Source organism: Mytilus edulis, chromosome 5 (genome assembly GCF_963676685.1).
Source record: "Mytilus edulis chromosome 5, xbMytEdul2.2, whole genome shotgun sequence".
Taxonomy (NCBI): Eukaryota; Metazoa; Mollusca; class Bivalvia; order Mytilida; family Mytilidae; genus Mytilus; species Mytilus edulis.
In genome coordinates, this window is record NC_092348.1 from 12,999,499 (window position 1) to 13,022,246 (window position 22,748).

General features: G+C 31.4%; 1 protein-coding gene across 1 annotated transcript in view; it reads right to left on the reverse strand.

Moving 5' to 3' along the window:
- Nucleotides 1–4,813: 4,813 nt before the first annotated feature.
- The window catches only part of LOC139524933 (uncharacterized), a 44,878-nt gene continuing 26,943 nt past the window's right edge, over nucleotides 4,814–22,748 (reverse strand). Inside the window, exons 24-40 of the mRNA XM_071320108.1 lie at nucleotides 22,166–22,274; nucleotides 21,020–21,258; nucleotides 18,127–18,213; nucleotides 16,986–17,336; nucleotides 16,147–16,229; nucleotides 15,769–15,838; nucleotides 14,495–14,683; nucleotides 13,763–14,001; nucleotides 12,731–12,983; nucleotides 11,840–11,986; nucleotides 10,889–11,078; nucleotides 10,256–10,446; nucleotides 9,536–9,802; nucleotides 8,922–9,149; nucleotides 8,606–8,720; nucleotides 6,043–6,190; nucleotides 4,814–5,214 (exon numbers count right to left, since the gene is read on the reverse strand). Coding sequence (XP_071176209.1) covers nucleotides 5,136–5,214; nucleotides 6,043–6,190; nucleotides 8,606–8,720; nucleotides 8,922–9,149; nucleotides 9,536–9,802; nucleotides 10,256–10,446; nucleotides 10,889–11,078; nucleotides 11,840–11,986; nucleotides 12,731–12,983; nucleotides 13,763–14,001; nucleotides 14,495–14,683; nucleotides 15,769–15,838; nucleotides 16,147–16,229; nucleotides 16,986–17,336; nucleotides 18,127–18,213; nucleotides 21,020–21,258; nucleotides 22,166–22,274 — 2,985 coding nt within the window. The 3' untranslated portion in view covers nucleotides 4,814–5,135. The remainder of the gene's footprint in view (nucleotides 5,215–6,042; nucleotides 6,191–8,605; nucleotides 8,721–8,921; nucleotides 9,150–9,535; nucleotides 9,803–10,255; nucleotides 10,447–10,888; nucleotides 11,079–11,839; nucleotides 11,987–12,730; nucleotides 12,984–13,762; nucleotides 14,002–14,494; nucleotides 14,684–15,768; nucleotides 15,839–16,146; nucleotides 16,230–16,985; nucleotides 17,337–18,126; nucleotides 18,214–21,019; nucleotides 21,259–22,165; nucleotides 22,275–22,748) is intronic.

Sequence of the window (22,748 nt, forward strand, 5' to 3'; positions counted from 1 at the left end):
TACTGCAAGATTTATCACTGGCGTCAACACAAATGTTTTCCCACGCCTTTTTGCATATTGAACGAATGTTAACCTTAGCTACTGTACCTTAAAATCATATCAACCTTTTGTCGTTGTTTCGTGTCCGTTGTCCGTGGACTAAATTATAACGCAATATCAACTGAAATCATGATGGTAAAATTACTTGACCTGGCAAGGAGGTTTTCTTTACTAACTTATTTCAGAAATATGTAGCAATCAAAATGATACGGATGTTAGTACTTACGTATCGGATACAAGGATATGATAAACACTAGATAATCAATTATGGCTTACTTTATTTTTATTTTAAGATATATAACTGCATGCATTGATTGTTAGTACTTCATCTATCTTCAATTACGTTCAATATGCAAAATTTTATTTTTTTTTTATTTTAAGGGAGTCCCTGGAGAAAACCATCGACTTTCGGGAAGAAAACTAGTAATCCTGATTGCTGAAGACTGAAGATGAACACACATGCACGTACGGGGCTCGAACTAATTATAATTTGGAGGGTGGGAGTGTAGTTAAAAAACAAATCATTGCATATACTTTTGACAACTGAACTTCTTTAAGCGTTATCATGTTTTTCTTTATATGAACTAGTATAATATATCAGAATTCAGACTCGCACGTTCTCACTCTTCGAAAGTTTAAAAGTGTTGTTTTCAATTGTTTTCATTCTGTTTATAAACATATTTTAAGTCAACCCATCAATTGAAACCAAGAGGTGTCGGATACCCAAAGGAAAATACGCAAATGAAACAATTATAATGAACAACAACTAAATGTATTAACAACTACACAATGAATAAATAGGCAATAATTTATCATTGTACAACACTCAACAGAACATTACACATTCAAACTAAACTAATTTAGTTTGAATAGCATAATTTTACACACAAAAAAAAACGGAGTTGGGGAGCTCGGGTGTTCCCGATGAGTGAACATAACTGGTTGTAACAGTATTGAGTATGAAAAGCACAAAGTAAGTATTTTTGACACACATACCAGTCACAACGTAAAAATACCTAGACATGACTTTATTTTACAAAAGTTATATGGGGTAATGCAATTTCTGTAATTGTTGTATTAGAAATAAAGAGCTGATTACATGTATGTACTTTGATATAGAATAAACACAGATACAAACACTATTGCTTTTATACCGTAAACATCGCAATACTTCTATTCAGTAACAATTTTACGTATTGGTTTGATTAAATTAGTTTTCTTAGAATGTGAAATCTTTTGGTCATTACTTGTAAGAATTAAAAAAATATGCACCGTATACAATCTACCAGAGTCGATATGTTCAAGAAAGCTTTATATCTGATATCCTTATGAATAGTGTTAGATAACTACAGAAACTGACTAAAATATGCTGAATAATTTTGTTTATTTATTTCAAAGTTGATAACTTGCGTTTAAGTCAATCAAGAAAAACTTAAATAAACCGTAAAGTTTTAAGTAAATCATGCACTACATTTATTTACAGATAATAGTGTCAAAGTTTCATCTAGCATATATGTTAAGATGACGGACCCTTTCGACTGTCAGGGTACTTTTCTAGTCTTTAACAAATAGACACCCCATAGTAGAAACATGATAACAATTAATGCTGATCCAATCGATATTCCAATTACAAATCCGATACCTATTATTTTCTCATCGTCTATATCCCTTTTCTTGGAACCACGCATAATCGGTTAGAAAATGAACGGTTCCAATATTTGACAGGTCACTAGTGGTATTTACTTTATTCATAGCTCTTACAGTTAAAAAGTATGTAATATTTGTTGTAATATCTGGTATTTGAAACACATATGTGAACTATTAACAAGCCCTTTTTATGACATTTTGAACGGACATGAAATTAGGCATGCAGATCAGTTGTATGTATGTACTTTCGTTTGTATATGTAAGTGCAGTTATTCAGAAGATGATATGTTTTGTCATTATTATTACGCATCATCACTTTGTTATTAAAATTGAAGGTTATACACCGATGTTCAGTCAATACGACTTCTATATTCATAAATAAAACAGACAGACCTGATATGAATGTATCAACGTAACAGGGTTCAAAAATAAACATAAAATTGAAAGGATAAGAAAACTCATAAAAAGATACCAAAATAACAGTCAAACTCATAAATAGAAAATAAACTGAAAACGCCGTGGCTTAAAAAGAAAAACACTAACAAACAAATAATAATACACCAGACAAAAGAAAGAAAACTAAAGACTGAGCAACACGAACCCCATTAATATACAAGACCATAAATTTAGGTCGCCAGATGATGAATTTTCAAACTTTAAAAGTAGTAAATATTCAGCAAGGGGAATGTCATTCTAATGTGTACGATAACGGACAATAGGTGAATAACATTCGATCAAAAACTTACAGATCTTCTCGGTCTGAATGACACTATCATTGCAATCGGTTAAAATCAAGAACCGTTTCGGTTAACAGTTTGAATGCAGTCTCTTAAACTGTTCGTTAAAGCCGTTCTCAAAGGCGTTAAATAAATCGCAATCAACTAGAATTTCGTACCAACAATACAAATATTTCGGACCTAATTTCTATTTCTAAAACCAATGACAGACATTTTCCTGGTTGTCTCTTTAACACATTTCCCTTCCATTTTCAAATCATTCATTCGTTATTCATATAATATGTAAATTTAGGAAACAAAACTTAACTTTCCTATTAAAATTAGACAATTTAAAGTATTAATCATTGGATATGATAATCCAATCTTTGTTTACAGTATGGGTTAAGCTCAGTGTTGAAGGTCATACAGTAACTTATAGTTTGCTTAATTTTTCTTCATTCGGATATTCAGCACTTCTGTGTTGCAATAAATGAAAAGACAAACAGACAAATAATCGTACACAACACACAACATTGAAAACAAAAGACTAAGTGAAACGAACACTACCAAAAACTGGGGGTAATCTCCGGTTCTCCGGAAGGCTAAGCAGATCCTGCTCCACTTGGGCACCCGTCGTGTTGCTCATGCATGTTATTACAAACCCGGCAAATAGTCTAATTCGGTAGGTCTCATAATCAAAGTTATAAATGATCATATGTTAACAAAACTTTGTATTCTTTAAAATGCTAAGGATTACTACACAAGAAAGACTTTCTTATATGCATTTGGCAAAACATTTCGGAACTTCATGATCTCGATGCTCTCCAACTTCGAAATTATTTAGCTTTTAAATATTTGTTTGGATTTGACCGCGACTTAAAGTTTTCGTTTACGAATTTTCTTATCATAGTTTTCTCATAATATAATTTGCAATCATAGTTATTCTTTATTTATAAGGTAAAATTCTTTGCATTGCCGTTCTTAGCTATTCGTTCAAAATGTTTAACTTTTCAATTGTGTGGTCACGTTTAACAGAAAGCCGTCTTGTTTCAACAGATCATTATGACCATAGTGCCAATCTGAGAGTCTTTGCCTTACCTTGAAGATTTTAAACTGATGCATCAACTTTTGTTTTTTGTGAAAAAAGAATTGAAGGTTATATTTACATACTGTCTACTTACTCTACTAGTTTTTCCCAAGCTAAGTTTGGTATGAAATTTAACACGCATCTAAGTATTCATATCACCGAGTGTTTCAGTTTATGTCTTTCTCCGGCGCTAATTCATACAGCTGGGTAAGGACGCAAAGCTTCGTCACCTCTTTAAAAAAGTAAAATAAAAAAATATCGAACTCCAAGGAAAATTCGAAACGAAAAGTCCATTATCCAATAGCAAAACCAAAAGCTCAAAGATATGAAATGAAAAGATAAAAACTGTCATGTTCCTGACTTGGAACACCGTTTTCTTAAAAAGAAAATGGTTTGACAAACCTTCTTTTATAGGTATTAAACCTCTCACTTATATTACAGTCGAATAAAATTCTATGTTATTGACAACGATGTGTGAACTAAACAAACAGACATTGAGAGGTACAAATTTCAAAATTAGGGATACAGCAGTCAAACTTGTACATTTGTTATCTTAATCACAGAAATATCAAACAAATTTGTCAACAAAGAAACACAAAAAGACAGATAGACAAAGAATATCAGCAAAAACGAAAAACGAGAGTTAATTGTTTTACCATAGCACAATAACACAATGACGGGATGTATTAGTACCGAGTCGTGTCAAATTGATATTATCAAAATACACTAAAAAGTAAAAATAATAACATATAAAAAGAAAAAAAAGAATACTATATTACGTTAGTAAGATGATAAACAACGTATTTGTGAAGATTATACGGAATATTTATCAACAAAGTGTTGGTATCTCCCGATTAACTTTGTTAAAGGCAAAATGGACGAAACGTTCTTTGACCTACTGTAGTTAATTAACTTTTCATACTGATTATCAGCTGCACGCTCTTTAATAACGAATGAGTATAGAAAATATATATCCACTATGCAGGTGAAGTTGGTAAATTGCTACTCAAGTTGAGAAAATTTATGATTTCAAAACTATAATCGTCTCGTTTGTCATACATTTTAGACGAATACCATTTAGGTAAGTTGAGGTGGTGTATTGTCCACAGTTATTTCGTATTAACCAATGTAGTCAACACGACTTGGAGCTACATATTCCATAGGTTCTAATCGGATCATCACGGTTCAAATAAAAGAAATGCGACAATTTAATCAACCGATAAGGCCAACAAATATAAACTCAATGCATTCATAGTTTTATAAGAAATATTATTAATATTGTCGTAATACAAACTTATGTTTTACACATCAATGAAAAGTCACATTGTTTCAACACTTTTATTTAGATATTTATTAATCATAATTTAATGTAAGACAATGAATAAATTTCGTCAATTTATAAATCAGATCATCAAAAATTATACAAAAGCATCTGTATGATATGTTATGCCTTACTCACTGATTAAATTACTTCAGATACAGAACAGTTTACATATAATGGTTCCATGATCATATAATGATAGAGTAATATATACAATACTTATGGCAATGATTCCTTAATAAAGACTTTAGACTATAAGTTTGAAAGCAGTACACTTGTCATTTGTGTTTTTTAAAGAAGTAAACACTCATATTGATGGTGAGTTTCAGTTATTTACTTTCATCCTTGGAAGCCTCCTCATGGCATAATGATCATCAGCTTCGTATGTGCTTTTCCTCTTCAAACTTAAAAAGAGATACGAATATATATTCCAGACAATAATAATACATGTCTAAAGGACAGAAGCGTGCACCTACAGTCGAAGTACTCCTCTGTATACATGTATATTGAAATTATGTACATGATTCAAGTATTTATTTTTCAAAATAACAAATAAACATTTCTTTTTAATTACTAAAATGGTTAGAAATATAAGATGGTATTATATATGGCATAATGGGCAATAAAGGGACAAAGATGTATTTAAATAAGGGTTTTAGCTGAAATAAAATACTCTTGAAACATAGGGATCACATTGGTGTATTCCATAACCTTTTAATATTCAATTGTACACCGAAAATCATCATCATCACTACATGTCAAAATTAAAAACAATTATAATAGTAGCTTAATATGCTGTACGGATGTTTTGGATCAGAATATGATATACAGTCATGTAGACATGAGTCTTGCGTACCAGATGATAAGTCTGGTACTATTGATGGTTGTTTTACTTACAAACCATAATATATCTTATTCATCATACACGTTTTATATAAATCCTCAAGTATTTATACTTATTTGGCGTTCAAGTGTTTATTTCCGAGCGCTCATAACCACCTGTTAAGAAAACATATACCACGTCAGTATATGACAGTTGATTTTTACTAGTTCCATTGGTGATAACGTCTGGTTTTTTTTTATGGACGTCTCCGTTTGAATACAACATAGACTTAATGTTTTGGGTCCTTTTCTATAATATCTCAATACAGATTTATAAAATAATCAATATTAAAAAAAAAAAAATATTCATTGAAATAATCATTGAAATTTATTTTTTGTACATAACTTACCGACTATTGTTATTCTTCACATAACAATTAACAATAAAACCAACAATGAACAGGATAACTACACTACCAATAGATCCCAGTAGTATCAAACCAAGTTTACTGGACGACTTCTCGGCATTAGATGGTTTGTCGACCTTTATTATACACACTGTAAGTAGACAATGATTGCAAAGGCATACAGTACGTACTTTGTAGGTACGTTGAAATTGTATGAGGAAATCAATGGCATCAAAATTTTGAATTAACTACTGATTATGTCAGACCAATGTTTTCTGAGAACACGTTTAATAACTTGTTTCATAAATTTAAATCTCAGCAGATAACTAGTCTTTAAACAAAAAGCTGACAGATTTTTAAAACGTTATGTTAATTGATATTTGGAAAAAACGTAATTTTTTTCAAAGATTATAGATGAACTCATTTGTCGTATCTGCATTCCGCCTACTGTTGGTTCTGCATTGATTTGTTAAGCTGTTGCTTCGTGCTATTTGATTATGGTATAAGATTGCTTCTTCGTATCCTTTTATTCGTTTATAATTACGATTTCATTTTGTTACAATGTAGAATGAATATTAAGAAATATCTAGAACTTATATGATACACATGCGCACATGTGTTTCTGTAAAAAAAAGTACTAGCATATTTAAAGCACAGAAGCTTAAACTATTTTAAAGGTAAACATAAATATTATATTATTTACAAGATACAACAAATAATTAAAGATTAAAAAACAAGATTATGATCGATTTTATTCGATAATTGCATCGTATAAACCAATAAGTAAGATATTAAAACTAGAGGCTCTCAAGAGCCTGTGTCGCTCACCTTGGTCTATCAGCATATCAAACAAAGGACACTCTATAACATTGTAGACGAGAATATATTATAACAATTTTCTCTTTTTTTAATTTGCTGAGGATTTAAACAAAAAATTATCAAACATTTACCTTGAAGGAGAATAACTTCTAATGGGGTTAATTGACCATTTTTATCATTTGACTTATTTGTCATAATGTACCCTAATTTGTACCAACATTAAAACCTTTGATTTTTCAACTCTTTATACCACAACTCCACATAATTAACTTAAAGCTCGACTGAAAGAACTCGTAAGCTTATGTTTCTTTAACAAAAAGGACTCTAAACGTTTTAAACATATAGTTTTGGGGAGGAATTCAGCTTATTTTGTGAAAAATCATTCAGAGTCAAGCAAAAAATACACCAAAGAGGATATCACTGCCATGCTGGACTTTTTAATTGACAACATATTTGTTGAATTTGGAGGTTTGGTCTTCATTCAGACTATTGGAATCCCTATGAGTACCAATTGCGCTCCTCTACTTGCAGATTTGTTTTTGTATTCCTATGAAGCAGAATTTATCCAAGGGCTTGTACAGAAAGGAGAAAAGAAATTAGCCCAGTCTTTTAATTTCACCTTTCGGTATATTGATGATGTACTGTCTCCTAATAATATTAATAGATCCAGTGATCACTTACATTTAATATATCCAAGTGAACTTGATACTACCGACACAGATAAATCTGCTTCATATTTAGACATTTTTCTCGAAATGACTACTGATGGTAAGTTAGATACCAAAATTTATGACAAAAGCGATGATTTTAATTTTCCTATAGTCAATTTTCAATTTCTGTGTAGCAACATCCCAGCGGCACCAGTATATGGAGTATAAGTGTCTTAATTGATACGTTCCTTTAGAGCTAGCTTAAAGTATGTTGATTTTGTTGAACGAGGAATACTGATTTCTCAAAAGTTGCTCAGACAGGACTAAGAATTATTCAAATTAAGGTCATCACTCGAGAAATGTTTCGGTTGCCATCATGAGCTGATTGGCCATTATGACAAAAGTGTGTAAAAAATCATATCTGATATGCTTCTTGAGTCATATTAACCTTCCATCTTTACCGAACTGAACAAAGAAATTACACGACGGGTGCCGTATACGGTAGGACATGCTTTCACTCACGGTTTTTAGTGGAGTTCGTGTTGTTTCTTATTTATTGTTTGTAACTGTTGATGTAAATGTCTTTTGGTTTTATGAGTCTTAGTTTAATCCTTGGTTTTGATTCTTATTGTCTTGTAGATCTTACTCTTTTACTGTTCAACATGTTTTTTGTTTACAGTTAATCATCTCTATCTATTATAATAAGCAACAACCGTAAAATTTCCATATAATTATCAATTCTGACGCAGCAACCAAGCAATGGGTTTTTTGATGCGTTTGCAAATTTCAGGGCAGGTAGGTCTTGACCTGATGAACATTTTTATCCCTGTCAGATATGCTATAAATGCTTTAGTGTCAGAGATATAAGAAAACACTAAATTTTACCCCCATGACCTTTTTATAGCCATTGCAGTCATTATGATTGATGCGCAGGGTCATCGGATACATAATTCAAACAAGATACTCTAAGAATGATTTTGGCCAAGTTTGGTTTTATTTGGCCCAGTTGTTTCAGAGGAGAAGAGTTTTGTAAATGTAAACGGACGACGACGACGGACAACGGACGCCAAGTGAAGAGAGCTGAAAATAACGTATACCTTCATCATGCTTTGTCCACTCAAATAAGTTATTTACTGTGTCGCAAAACAAACACTCATCAACCGTATTCTTCTGATTATGTGAAACACAATCACCATCGATCAAACAATAGTTCTATAAAAAATGAAAAATTCAAATTAAAAAAAACTTGTAGCATTCATAAAACATGTAATAAGTTACTTACAAAACCTTAAATATAATGATTTCATCATACAAGTGTTTTGATTATATAATATTAGTTATTCAGTCAATACAAGTGTAAAAAGGAAATGAATATCGAGCACCTGTTTTTTTAGGCTTGTACTACACACATACCTCTTTAAGAGTCCAATTATAAGACGTAATGTCAGGGTTACATAATAAGCATTCTTTGTTAAATATCATGTTGTCCCTGCTAAAATATTGCTCTTCTACTTTACAATTTTCACTATCATCAAATGTCCACTTATATCGATCAGTAGGTGCATTACAATACAGATATTCTTGTTGTGAATTTGGTTCCAGGTCCAAGAGGCACTGGTTATCTATAAAACAGGTATCATCCTGAAACATAAGAAACATGTGTGTATGCCTAACTCAAATTATCCCATTTACTTAAAAATCAAATGATAATGAAATAGTGTATTAATTCTTATGGCGATGTAACAACAACTGCATGGTAACAGAATCTCAAACTTGACCTTATGCAGGACGTACGTACTAGATATAAACTAGAAAACGCATGACCCTTTAAATCGTAGGTAGGGCATACACAACTACATAATATATTCTTCGGTAAACATGTTCATATCAATTTAAAGAATTACAGAAAAATGTGAATTCCAATACCTTTTGTATCTAATTTTTGCCGGTTAAAGAATTTACCTGCACGAAATGTTAACATAACTTAAGTTTAAACATGATAATAATAAAATAAAGTTATGAGTTACCTTCAGAACAAAATTAGGGTCAGTGGTGGTCCCGTTGTTTTGTTGACATTTGGAATTCATAAGAATCACTCTTTCTGGGTCGCTGAAATCTTCTCTGTTATAACTGACACTGACATCAAACACTTCAACGAAAAGAATGTTACCAGTATTTCTGACGCTTCTTTTCTGTTTTGAAGTCTTCAAAGGACAGTGAACTTCTACGAGTGTTTCTACATTCCCGCTTACTATTGTTGTTCCTTCAAATGAATTACTGCCATCTGGATGAATCTGAATTGTCAGTTGAAAAGGTATGTTTAGAAATTGAGACTGCATAAAATGAAAGCAATTTTCGTTTTCTCTAAATATTTTGTTGATAATAAGTTTACATTTCAAGAAGTTTGATTATAAAATCGTACCATATGAATTGTTGTTTTTTTTATTTAGAAAAACTAATAAAACAAAAGAAAACAAAAAGAAAATAATTGAAAAAACAGTCGAAGTTTCAATTGCCATATTGTCGTTTTAGAATCAAAAAGGCCTTCTGGATGCGAATACTATCTGTTTTGTCTAAAACGAATAATACATAAGTTGGGACATCAAGAAAACAACAGATATACAAAAAAATAAATGTCTTTTGCCATCAACAAAATAAACCCAAAACATTCACTCTCACCATATCAAAATTTGTTTGAATTAAACAGATTTGATTGCAGATATCAAATCAGAATACTCAAGACTTACAACATATTTAGATATTTTACAGGACAGTTCGTCACTTTCTTCTATTCTACTCCCAACAACAAATGCTGTATCACAATTAATCTCATTCCTATCACATATACCATTTCCTCTAACTCCGTATATTTCTGGTGGCACTGTCTTGGTCATTGAACAATCATGTGACATAAATCCTTCATTGCAAACACACAAACCTTGAATTAGAGGTTACATCTGAATTAATAATTTATAAATCAATGTAGACTAAATCAAAAAGTCTGTGGTGACATTTTATAAATCATAACATGTTTAGTTGATGCTCCTCTTAAAACAGTTTAACGATTTTCCTCTCAAGATTCAAAATTGTAACATTTGTTTAAATCCATTTTGATTATATTGATTACATATATATGTACAAAAATGTATTTCATTTCTTTGTAAAGAGTCCGGCTGATATGAGATATGATAATGATAACAATAACGGAAAATATTTTGCACTAGTAGCTTTAAATTTCACTGCTTGGTAAATGTTGTTCTATAGAAATTTTTAACCTTAATACGTTTTGATGTTACCACCTAGCTAAAAGCATAACCGATTACTCAATCATTAAAATAACAAAAGAATGAATATAATTATATGTTTGATGAAGTACATACCGTGATCACATTTTCCATTCCCACTACATTCAGGAAGACCTGGACAAATAGCCATTATCACTGTTTCAGTTATCGACGGTATATCTTCACTCGTTTGATCTTTTAATGTCTCGTTTTTCTGAACTTCTGACAAACAACGACTTTTCATTGAATTAACCGTGTGTCTAATCCATGCTCGAGATTTTGATTTCTAGAAGATATGAAATGATTCAAAAATAAGAATGAATAAAAGAAGAACGAATCTGAGGACATAACTTGTCCGCTCAAGCTCGCTTAAAACATGTGAAAATATATTTGGGTGGACAGAGGACGAACAGGAAGAGCGGCGGGTCAAAATTAATAGTTCACAAACAGTGACCCCGACTATGGTTTGTAATGAGGCTCATATACATGACATATGTTCTTGAATAACATATTGCCCATGTATGCCCTAGACCACAATTTCTTGAAAGCTAAATTAACATTTTTTTGGGGAAAGAAAAGCACCATAGTTTTATAATATGTACATTGAAATTACACATTTCATGTAATAGTTTGAACATATCGTGGGAAATTATATATAATTACTGATAGGTTTGTCTAGGTACTGTAGTTGTACTTTTAGGATCCTCAATGCTCTTCAACGTTGTCCTTGTTTGGCTTTATAAATATTTTGATATGAGCGACACTGATGAGTCTTGTGTAGACGAAACGAGTGTCTGGCGTACTAAATTATAATCCTGGTACCTTTGATAACTAATTATATACCATTTCTAAGATATAAAAAAAACACCTTTGACTAAAAAAAATTAAAATCACAAAAATACTGAACTTAGAGGAAAATCAATTTGGAAAGTTCATAATCACATGGGAAAATCAAATAACAAAACGCATTAAAAACGAATGGACAAGAACTGTCATATTCCTGACTTGGTACAGGCATTTTCAAATTGTAGAAAATGGAATGCATACCTCAACTTCAAAACCACAGATCTGTATAAAATATTCGCTTGGCATGTTTGGTACAACTGCACAGGCTTGGAAAGCTGTATTGTTTTCAATGGCTTCTCGACAAAGTGACAGAGCACCGGATGACGAAATATTAACGAGCTCAGGTTGCTAAAAGAAAAATCCTATAATTAGAATTCAATTTGAAAATACCTACCATAAACTATTCTATGCAGAAGATAAAATATTCAAAAACACATTAATGATTTTTTTCTTTATTTTACAGAATTTCGTATTTATGTATTTAGTAATGAGACCACAAATAAAAAAGATGTTCGACTTGTGTTATTTTGTTAACAGGTGGCATTACTTATGTTATGAACAAAATATTCGCATACTCCATTCTTAAGCGAAATCAAACGCACAAGTCATTTATTTTAAACAAAACCACAAGTCTTCCAGAGACTAAATTATTCATTTCTAAAACCATACGCATAGCCTATCAATGCAATCACCCATGTAGAAACTATTTAAAACAAACAGAAACAAGAATGTGTCATAGTACACGGATGCCCAACTCGCACTACGAATATATACATTCCAAGGACCGTGAAGTCGGGGTAAAAACTCTATTAAGCCAATAGCATTTAAAAGATCATATCATTGAGAAAATGTGTACTAAGTTTTATGTTGATTGGCCTTCAACTTTATCAAAAAACTAGCTTGACCAAAAACTGAAATGGGACAGACGAACAGATGAACGAACAGACATACGGAAAAAAGAACGAACGAATGGACGAAATAACGAACGAACGAACGCACTCTTATACCAGACAAAAAATACCCCTCTGCTATTGTAGGTTAGGCATAAAACGATTTATTTTCAACATTAATATGATTAAAAAAGTAGCTTACAAATATCATGGAATTTAGGTAGGTTCTGTTTTTAGTCGGAAGATTGAAATCTTCTACTGAACTCAGTTTGCATGTAGACTGGCCTATCGTTTTATAATCGTTTTTATTGCTACATGGTACAGTTGATCTTGCTGAACATTCAAAATGATCGGAGATCGCTGCTGAAGGGCAACTGCAATACTCATCATGGTTGGTCCATAAAGCAATCTGTTCGCCATTTGAGATATTGAATAGGTCATTACTACCGGATACTCTAAAAGAAGGTTTAATTGGATATGTCTTATCTTAACATAGAGTTGATAAATATGTAGAAAAAAAAGAATATATATAGATGTCCATGCAATTTCAGTATTGATATTAGTTTTTGCTGGATTAAATTTCAACAATCATATTGTTATTTTTCGTTTCAATTTCCATACCTTGTCATAGATATGTTCATCATTGTAAAAGAAGATGATTAAAGCATTAACTATACAAAGCATTATATTTGTTTGTTTTTTATAGTGATTTAGGTTGTAACACAATGTTGACTGCTGTACTCCAATTTTGACATTTTACCTAGTATGCCTGTTTGTTTTGTTAACATTTCGTTGTCAATATAGTAGAATTTTATGCGACATGCATATACAAGTGAGAGGTTTAGGGGTTTAATCCACCATTTTCTACATAGGAAAATGTCTGTACCAAGTCCGGGATATTTCAGGTTTTATCCATTTGATTGATATGTTTGATCTTTTGTTTTTGCCATTTGCTTAGGGACTTTCCCTTTAGAATTTTCCTCGGAGCTCGGAATATCTGTTATCTACAATTGAAATAACATTATTCGACATTGTTCACTCAGAGCATTATTGAAAGTATCAGTATAATTTCAAGCAATCAATATCACTTTTTTCAATACTTAAAAACGGCTTTATAAGTATTTCTAATTGACATGCTCTTTGATCTAGAAGATATACCACATTTAAACAAACAAAATATTTAAATCAATACATACATGTAAATACATTTTTGAATTTGATAATAACCACAAACCTCCAGGAATCCGAAAACTTTTGTGAGATTGTATCAAGTATTGCATCCGAACAAGTAACAGGTGAGAACTTGCCATCCGTTTCAGTTAGATCATCATCGCATTTGTCGTTGAGAGTACCACAAAGACCTTCTGTCATGTTTAAGTCAGTTTTTGATGCTCTGATTTCAACATCCATGAAAGTGTTCGTGCCAATGTACTGGATATTAACGGCTACCTCCGTACCAGTTGGAAAGGTAATCTACAATAAAAATATATAGTTTTCGAATTATTAAGTCTAAATTGAATAGTCTTATTGTAGATAAACTTGTTTTTAGAAATTGTAAATACAGGTTGGTTGCAGCAGGGTGTTTCGAATCATATATCTATTAGTGGACACAATGTGCGATCTAAGTACCAGCATATCTTATGAAGTCATTGATAATAGATTCAAGCAAACGATGTGTTAACCATCAACCACATTCAGTATACAAAGTTACACTGGCAACGTTGATTTGTTTTGATTTTTTATTTATAAATTATTCAACAATTATAAAGTATAAAATAAGAGCAACTTCACAAAGTTTCTACATAGGATGCAATTTGTGTACTCATATGTAAAAACAATATCTAAAAAAGAAGAAATGTTTACAAATAAAATAAACATATAAAATAAATATATGTTTCAATGATTAAACCATCATTAAAATACTTGCTTACAATGTTGTAATCTTAAGTAAGCACTCATAGCTTACCTTATATTTTTTATTGTCTTTAGAACGAGTGGTAACGTCTAAAAGTTTTTGTTGACACGACATATATTGTATAATGCTCTTCCCATCACAGAAGTCAAATACATACACATCTCCTCCAGCCCTGACAGCAACTCCACAAATACAATGAACGCCTCTTGTTTCGTCACATTGTGTAAGCTTAACTTGTACCTATTAATATTGGCGGGAATGCAGCAAAATGTATTAAATAATGAATTTAGTTGTTACATATGTAATTTTATTTGAAGAATCTTCAATTCTATAAAGGTACAAAAAAATGTGAATTAATGAAAAGTATATCATTTATTTAGAGTAGCATTGAACCATAGAACAAACAGTTGTTTTGTTAATTTTCAGTGTAGATATAAAAATAAAATGGTTTGAGTTTCCGTTAATGGGACAGAAAAACCATGACAGAAAAATGCAGGCAGGCCTTTTTAAAATAATCTACAATAGACAAAGCTATCTTTATTTTGCAAAACCATTTACTTAAAAAAACAACGTTAGCAATAATGACCAAAGACGAACACTGACGATAGTTCGAACACAAGACAGACAAGTGCGAGTATCCGATTGTAAAATCGTATAACTTGCAAATTTATACCAGCTTTACGTATTGAAAAAAATATTTTCCAAAAGGGTGATTGGTTTAAAGAAATATGAACACCTTAATATTCTTTCTACTGGATGATGAAACCTTGACAAATTGAGGCGGAGTGGGGTGTTTTCAAAGTTTTCACTCAGGTCCGTTCAGAAAGGGAATGTATAATCCGATGCATCGTGTAAAGAGAGTTTGGTTCTCTGTTTGTTAAAGACCCATTACAACAACTCTTTTAGGTGTGTGCGTTTGCCTAGGCCTACTGCAAGGCAAAATGTCTATCCCTTTTAAGCAAACCACTATTTTCCAGTGTCACTCTCCTGTCTTTCATCCCAACCAATTGTTTCCTGTTCTTAAAGTGCATACAATAACTGTCACTAGGCGTAATGTAATCAATTATCAATCAATCAATCCATTCAAACATTTCAGTTGAAGGGATAAAATGTTCATATATCTTAAGATAATAGCATTACGAAACTTATGCTAATAAATTTTGCTATAATTTCACTTTCTGTATATATCAAAACATACATGTATGTGGTTTAACTTTACAAGAATTTTTCTAGCAAAACTATGTAAATGGTGAATATGCAAATGTCTCTCAGTCCATAAAGTATAAACCATTTTATTCAGTTTAAAGGACAAGCTAATATCGTACCATCATATTTCTTTCTTTTAGTCTGTTATTGTACATAGTAAATGTTCCTTGGTTTGGTTGTACATAGTGCCTATGATATAACGATAAATAAAATTTAATAATTAGTATTCAAGGCATTATCTGAAGAAATCCAATGCATGTATTCAGTAAGAACGGAGTTAAAAAAATACATACTTAATAAAGACACATAAATAATAAATCGCAATATCATTTTTTTTTTCAAAGATTTTTTTTAACCCACATGATCATGATAAGAACATGCTAATTTTCAAATACCATCATTAATTTAAGTTTGAAAATACACTTGCATCTTTCAAAAATAGTTATTTATTATATTTAAAATAAAGTTCTTCATAAAATATGAATAATTTAACATACAATCCGTCAAACGTTGTAAAATGGACATTATATGCTGAGCATACTCTTTCCTGCAATTCAACTTTACTATCGTGGACATGCACCTAAAACACAATAAGCATTTGAATATTTATAAAATATTTTGTCTTAAATTTGTTTTCTACACAATTGTTTTCCTTTTTTAAATGTTTGTTTTCAACGTCTCTTTTAATTGTTTTCGATTTTGTTGATAAATTGTATGTTTTACAATAACTTTATTTACCCTTTATTTAAGAAGAGTTTTTGTAGTTGTTTCCATTTAATTAATTTTCACGACGAAGCTAGCGGAAATAGATAAATTTATCTGAGAGTAACATGAACATGTGCTAAATCAGTAAGTTTTTTTTTCCCCCGAAACTTTGAACTATATTTGATCTTTTGTAAGGCTGTACAGTGTGTAAATTATCAGTTCTTTTTCATTTCAAATTGGTTAAACAGGTCTACATATTATCATCAACTAATCATGCCTGTCAATGGTAGCTTTTCATATTGTCAGGTAAAGGATATACAAGTCTACACGAAATATTGGCAAAGGAAACAGTTTGTGTAAAAAATGTGTAATAATAGAATCAAATCGGTAATATTCAAATAGTATATGACTTTCGAACAGCGATATACTATACTGTTGTCTTTATTTTCCTCCTTCTACCTTCATTTTTTTGTGTATTATAATATTTCAATGAATGGGAAACATAAATTTAAATATTAAGATCATGGACAACGAACATTTGAATAAACAAAACAAAAAACTCGGTAATAATTTGAAGTAAATATTTTTAAATAAATTTTTCTTTTTAATGTTGTTTAATGTTATTACTCACTTTAATTTCAGGAATTTTAGTTGTATCCCATAAGGGATGATCTGCACTTGATGTTTTAAGTTTCATTGATATTTGTACTGGATAAACACCATACATTTGTCGTCCCCTATGTTTGATGGCCAATTTCCTTGGTGAACTCCATGAGTCTCGCCATATCTTTACTCTACAGTGTTCCAAGTTAACTATATCTCCGTAACATTGATCGCTTGTCGTATAGTCGGGAGAAAGCATATTCAGTTCAATGAAGCACGGAAGAGTTCTGTTATTAAATGAAAGGCATCCAAAAGGAACTGATAGGTTATAACTGATTTCTGCTGAACCTCCTTTCTGGACAGTCATTAATTCAGTAATCTACAAGAAAAAATGTTAGCTAATTAAACTCAATAGTCATAAGTGTTTTTTAGTATTGATTTGTTGTTTGTTGTTTGTCCTTTCATTGTGTTTTGTTTTTCGGTATGTATTCCTTGACCCTTTGACTTATGCGTTTTGACCGTCTCCGTGGTTATCCGCCATTTTCACAATAGAATTCACGCACAGCTCGTGATCTTAAATAACCTGCATGGTTTCAACGGAGATAAAAGTACATAGAAGTTCAAATATTTAATCATCTAAATTCAGCAGTTTACACAATTGTGCAAAAGGAAGCGACACCTCTGCTGCCAAAATATTTGCAGCTCTCACGTGAATATAAATCACTACTTCCATGCAATGTCAATCTTGCTGCAACTTATGTTTGAATGAAACGGTTCGATGACTAGTGAACATAAATTTTGTTTTAGATTTCCTGTTTCATTTGACAAAACTCTAAGCCTCAACATCTTGTAGCATGCATTAAACGGAAATATGGGCGCGAATAACACCATCACCGTTAAATCAGGATGGGATTCTGTTTGTGACAAAATTATTAAAATGTAACTAATCTTCCGACCATTTTATTTTCTGTATAGATAAATGCCTTTACTAAGTCAGGAATGTGACAGTTGACAATTATTTTGATGTGTACGAGCATTTGATTGTGTCATTTGATCAGAGAAATTTCCAATTTGATATTTCCTTGTGGTTTGCTTATTTTGTTATTTTGCATATTAGAAACTATGACGAGTGTTAACGAAATACCAGATTGTAGTTGTTATTAACTTACATAAATACCAGCAAAGAACGGTTGGCATGTAAAAACTGTACCATTTTGATCCTCGGGTGAATGTTTCCCACGAAGCGTGCATGAAATCTGATAAAAAATAAGCGATAATAATATAACTCATATTAGAAAAACGCTTCAATCTAAATTCAGATATAAAATTTAAAAAAAATACTGTTAAGTTCCATCTTGGTTTTTTTTAAATCATAAGTATTAGAATACTGTAAAAAGAAATAAAAAAAAAGTAATACAAACGAAATCAGTTTGTGGAATCGGGGATATTCATAATTTCATTGTTTATATTTATGTTTAGTAATTTATAATGTAGTTCAGGTTTGAAATTAAAGATTCTTCTTTTTTTAACTGGTTGGAATAACAAAAAATCATTTATTTAAGGAGTTTTCAATTTCAAAGATGAACACTAAAATCATGTACATTATGTAAATTACTTTCTTTCGTTAATTATGAATTTAAAACAGGTTAATGTCACCAATACACATGGAGTGTCAATAAGATTTGATCTAGGTGTACAATTTGTTACATGGTGTCTTTTACCCAGTGCAAAAGAAATGGGCAAAAGACTTTAGAGTTTCACAAGTTAGGAGTAATTGAAAAAAGTAAAATCACAAAAATACTGAACTGAGAGGAAAATCAATTCGGAAAGTCCATAATCACATAGAAAACAGCAGGAGTTGAGTTTTAACGAAACGGTGAGATTGAATTAAGAATTTCTACTTTTATCGGTTGATATTCAATTGGATTTATTTGTTTATGTTCATAGCAAGCTAGTTCAAAGCCAATAGCAATTAATGATAAAAAAAAATCATGCATCAGAGACCAAAATCAACTGAAACACATCCCAGGGAAAAGAAAAATCACAAAAAATACTGAATTCAGAGGAAAATCAATTCGGAAAGTCCATAATCACTTGGCAAAATCAAATAACAAAACGCATCAAAAACGAAGAACAAGAACTGTCATATTCCTGACTTCGTACAGGCATTTTCAAATGTAGAAAATGGTGGATTGAACCTGGTTTTATAGCTAGCTAAACCTCTCACTTGTATGACAGTCGCATCAAATTCCATTATATTGTCACCGATGCGTGAACAAAACAAACAGACACAGATGCCAATAGGTAAAAATGTCAAAAACAGGGGTACAGCAGTCAACATTGTGTTATCATCTTAATCACTATACAAACAACAATTGTAACGAAGAAGCACAAAAATGCATACATCAAATTAACATCCTCATTTTGATTATATTATATTATAGACCCCAAGGGTGACTGGGGTATAGAAATATTGTCACTTGGTCTTCTCCCGACCGGCAGTAAAACGCTTACTGAAGTGGGGCGTCCGTTTGGCTGTGCGGGATGTATCAAGTTTGCAGTCACGTCCGTCAGAAGGGGACGTTAAATCCGATGCCTCGTGTAAAGAGAGTGCCACGCTCTTTGCACGTTAAGAACCCTTGCAACAACTCTTTGAGGGGTCCGTATGTGGCCTGTTGCAAGGCAAAATTTCTGTCCCTATCCAATATACCCTCATTTTCCAGTGGCAGTCCAAATTTCCCCGACCATCATCCTAGATGGCCTCTGTCACAACAACCTACCTATTGTATTTATTGTGAACTTGTTCTCGTCCTGAATATGCATGAAATATTTGCCACTGGACGTTAAACAACCAACAATCAATCAAATCAATCAATTGATTATATAATACGATTTTATTTGTCTATGTAAAATGAACCCATCAAAGAAGAGGGTTTTGAGTACTGGTGTAAAATTGCGCGTATGAAATTCGCACAAGTAGACATGAAATAATTTTGTCGTTCAAAGTATGACGTGATGCATAAATACAGTCACGCAAAATAGATATAACAAAAACTGACTTAACAGTTAAAATAATAATAATAGATAAAATAATAATGTGGTTCAAAGTATGACAGGATACACTAGTACAGAGTCACGTTAAATGTATATCACAAAAAAGTTGGTTAATAGTAAAAGTAATACTAATAAATAAAATAATGCAGTGTTGAATATTTCCTCGAACCTTTCATATACATGTTGACCAAATACAATGCATTATCACATACAGATCAATAGCATTTACCACCAAATATGTTATTCAAAGAATATGACTGTCGTATTTAATTATGATCATCTCTGCAATTCCTTGCATTAGTTTCTGTGTTTTTGTAGCAAACTTCATTTTGGATGGGCACATAAATTCAATACCAGATGTTTAGTCCTTTGAATGTTACAGAATTCTTGAAACAACGCTCCGAATTGTCAAAGGTGTCAAACATTAAGGGAGTTTGTTTTTCAGTCTCAAAATAGTAAGCTTTTCAAAACACTAGGGTATATTTTGGTAGGCAGTTAATAAAGGAATCAAAAAGGCAACAACAATATATTTGTCAATGTGCTTGTTTTCAAGATATTATCTATTACAATTTTGGCGGGAAAATGTTCTCTTTTGAATTTTCATAGCTTTATCAGTGACAAATGTAAGTTCTCAAAAACTGTTAAAAAAATGATTAATTTTATTACACTTTTACAGATGGCTTATCATTTTACATGTAAACGATTCACGATTTATAAATAGACAAATGGGGGTCAATGAACATTTTTTTAAGGCATTCAAATGAATAAAATCAGAGTATTCCGTAAATCTGGCAAAATTTCCATATTTGACAAGCAAGTATCCTTAATTCCTTTCAGTCTTCATGATGTTTGGCATGCAAAAAACAGATGTCTTACATTACTGGCTGTTTTTATGCTATAAAATAGTTATTTGGAAAGGTTTATAAATTCAAACTTTAATTTCTCATAGGAAAAAATGAAATCGTAGGAACTCTAATATAGGTTGTATTTTATTTATTTTATACTTGCATTAGTTCCAAGTGAGTGGAAATGGGTTTCTGTTAACCAAAGGTTTTTCATATTGTTGACACCACTTTTCAGTATTAAAGTCTGATTTCTGCCCCATGTCCATTTTACTTCATAAAACTTGTAAAAAAGTTTGCTAAAATCCATAACGCATTCAAAGTATAAACGTTCTACATCAACATTCATATTTGTCTGATGTACCTTCAGAAGAGCTGCTCGAACATGAGGTACTAAAACTGATTCTAATAACGAAAAATGTCAATATAGTTCATTTAAATAAATATATTAAACATATATATAACTTTCCTCACTACTTATGTAAGTAAACTAAGACTATCGGATTGCTGACTTATTCGTAATTCATATCATAGCAAAACATATAACGAAATCCAATTAACCTGAAATTTGAAGGTTTTTGTGTTTAAGTTGCTGTCATATTGACGAGTGATCATATTTCTATTGAGAAATTGCAACACTTGTCAATACCTTATTCGTACCTTAACCTTATTCAACAATATAATCACTAAAGTCATGTCTGTAATGAAGCACTAGCTAATGGTTGAATTATTATAGGGGACATCCTTCAACAGTTAGAAAAAAACAACCTATAGTCGACTTTAAAGGCTCCGACATGAAAATATGACACAATGCAACTGTGAAAATTAACGATCTAATATAAACATAGTAACGAAAATCAAATATATCTGACAAGCACCAACGACAACCACTGAACAATATGCATGTATGCACCAAAAATATTTATAACATGTCTTGCTAATTTATGATAAGCCCAGTTCCGCATCCACAATGAAAAGAGAATATTAATTTGTTCTGATTTACTGACGATCTATACTGGTTTCAAAATATGCTCCTGAGATGCTCTTTGTATTTAAAGCAACTATAAGATGTACGTATCTCATATCTTCGGGAATAACGCTCCGCAGATAAGAGAGGTTTACATGTGAATTAAATTTTCTTCTTCTGAAAAAAGCAATTAGTTTTGGTAAAAAGGAAAAGCGTTAATATCTGATACTTTCTGGATGCAGTATTACTATCTGAAGTTGTTTTATTGTTGGATATTTAACAAGGTTTTATTTAAGAACATTTTCAGATATATACGTTATAAAGATATAAACACACATCAATTACCATTAAATGACCAACTTATCTGACTTTTCAGAGGTTCGCAATATTCCTCGTCTTTTTGAGGATTGCGATCATTAAGACTGTAACATGTGTAGTTAATAAAACATTCATTCTGAAAAAAAGAAAAGAACTATTGAAAGATCTATATCATCGTAATAATTTAAATGGTTAAAACACTACTCTACATGTATTGTCGACGACCGTAACATGTTAACTTCTATATCTTTTATATTTTTGTGTGGTTTGATTGCTGTATCAAAGACAAATAACCAACATAACTTTCTTTGAATACCTTAAACAAATTTTAGCTGCTGGTTAATATTTGATATGTCAACCATATATTCTAATGCAATTATTTTGTAACAATGGTTCTGATTGGATGACAGAAGTCGTAGAATTCTCTATCTCCTTCTCTGTAACTAAGGAAGCCGACATTTTGAATTGCTGAATATATTGACATGTCATTTCTACAATAATAAGCCAAAAAACTCACATGTTGCACCTACAAATCTTCTTTTTATCAACTTTTATTACATTCTGAAGCGGCACAGAAGCCAGAAAACGCCCGGTGTTTATGTTTGACGCC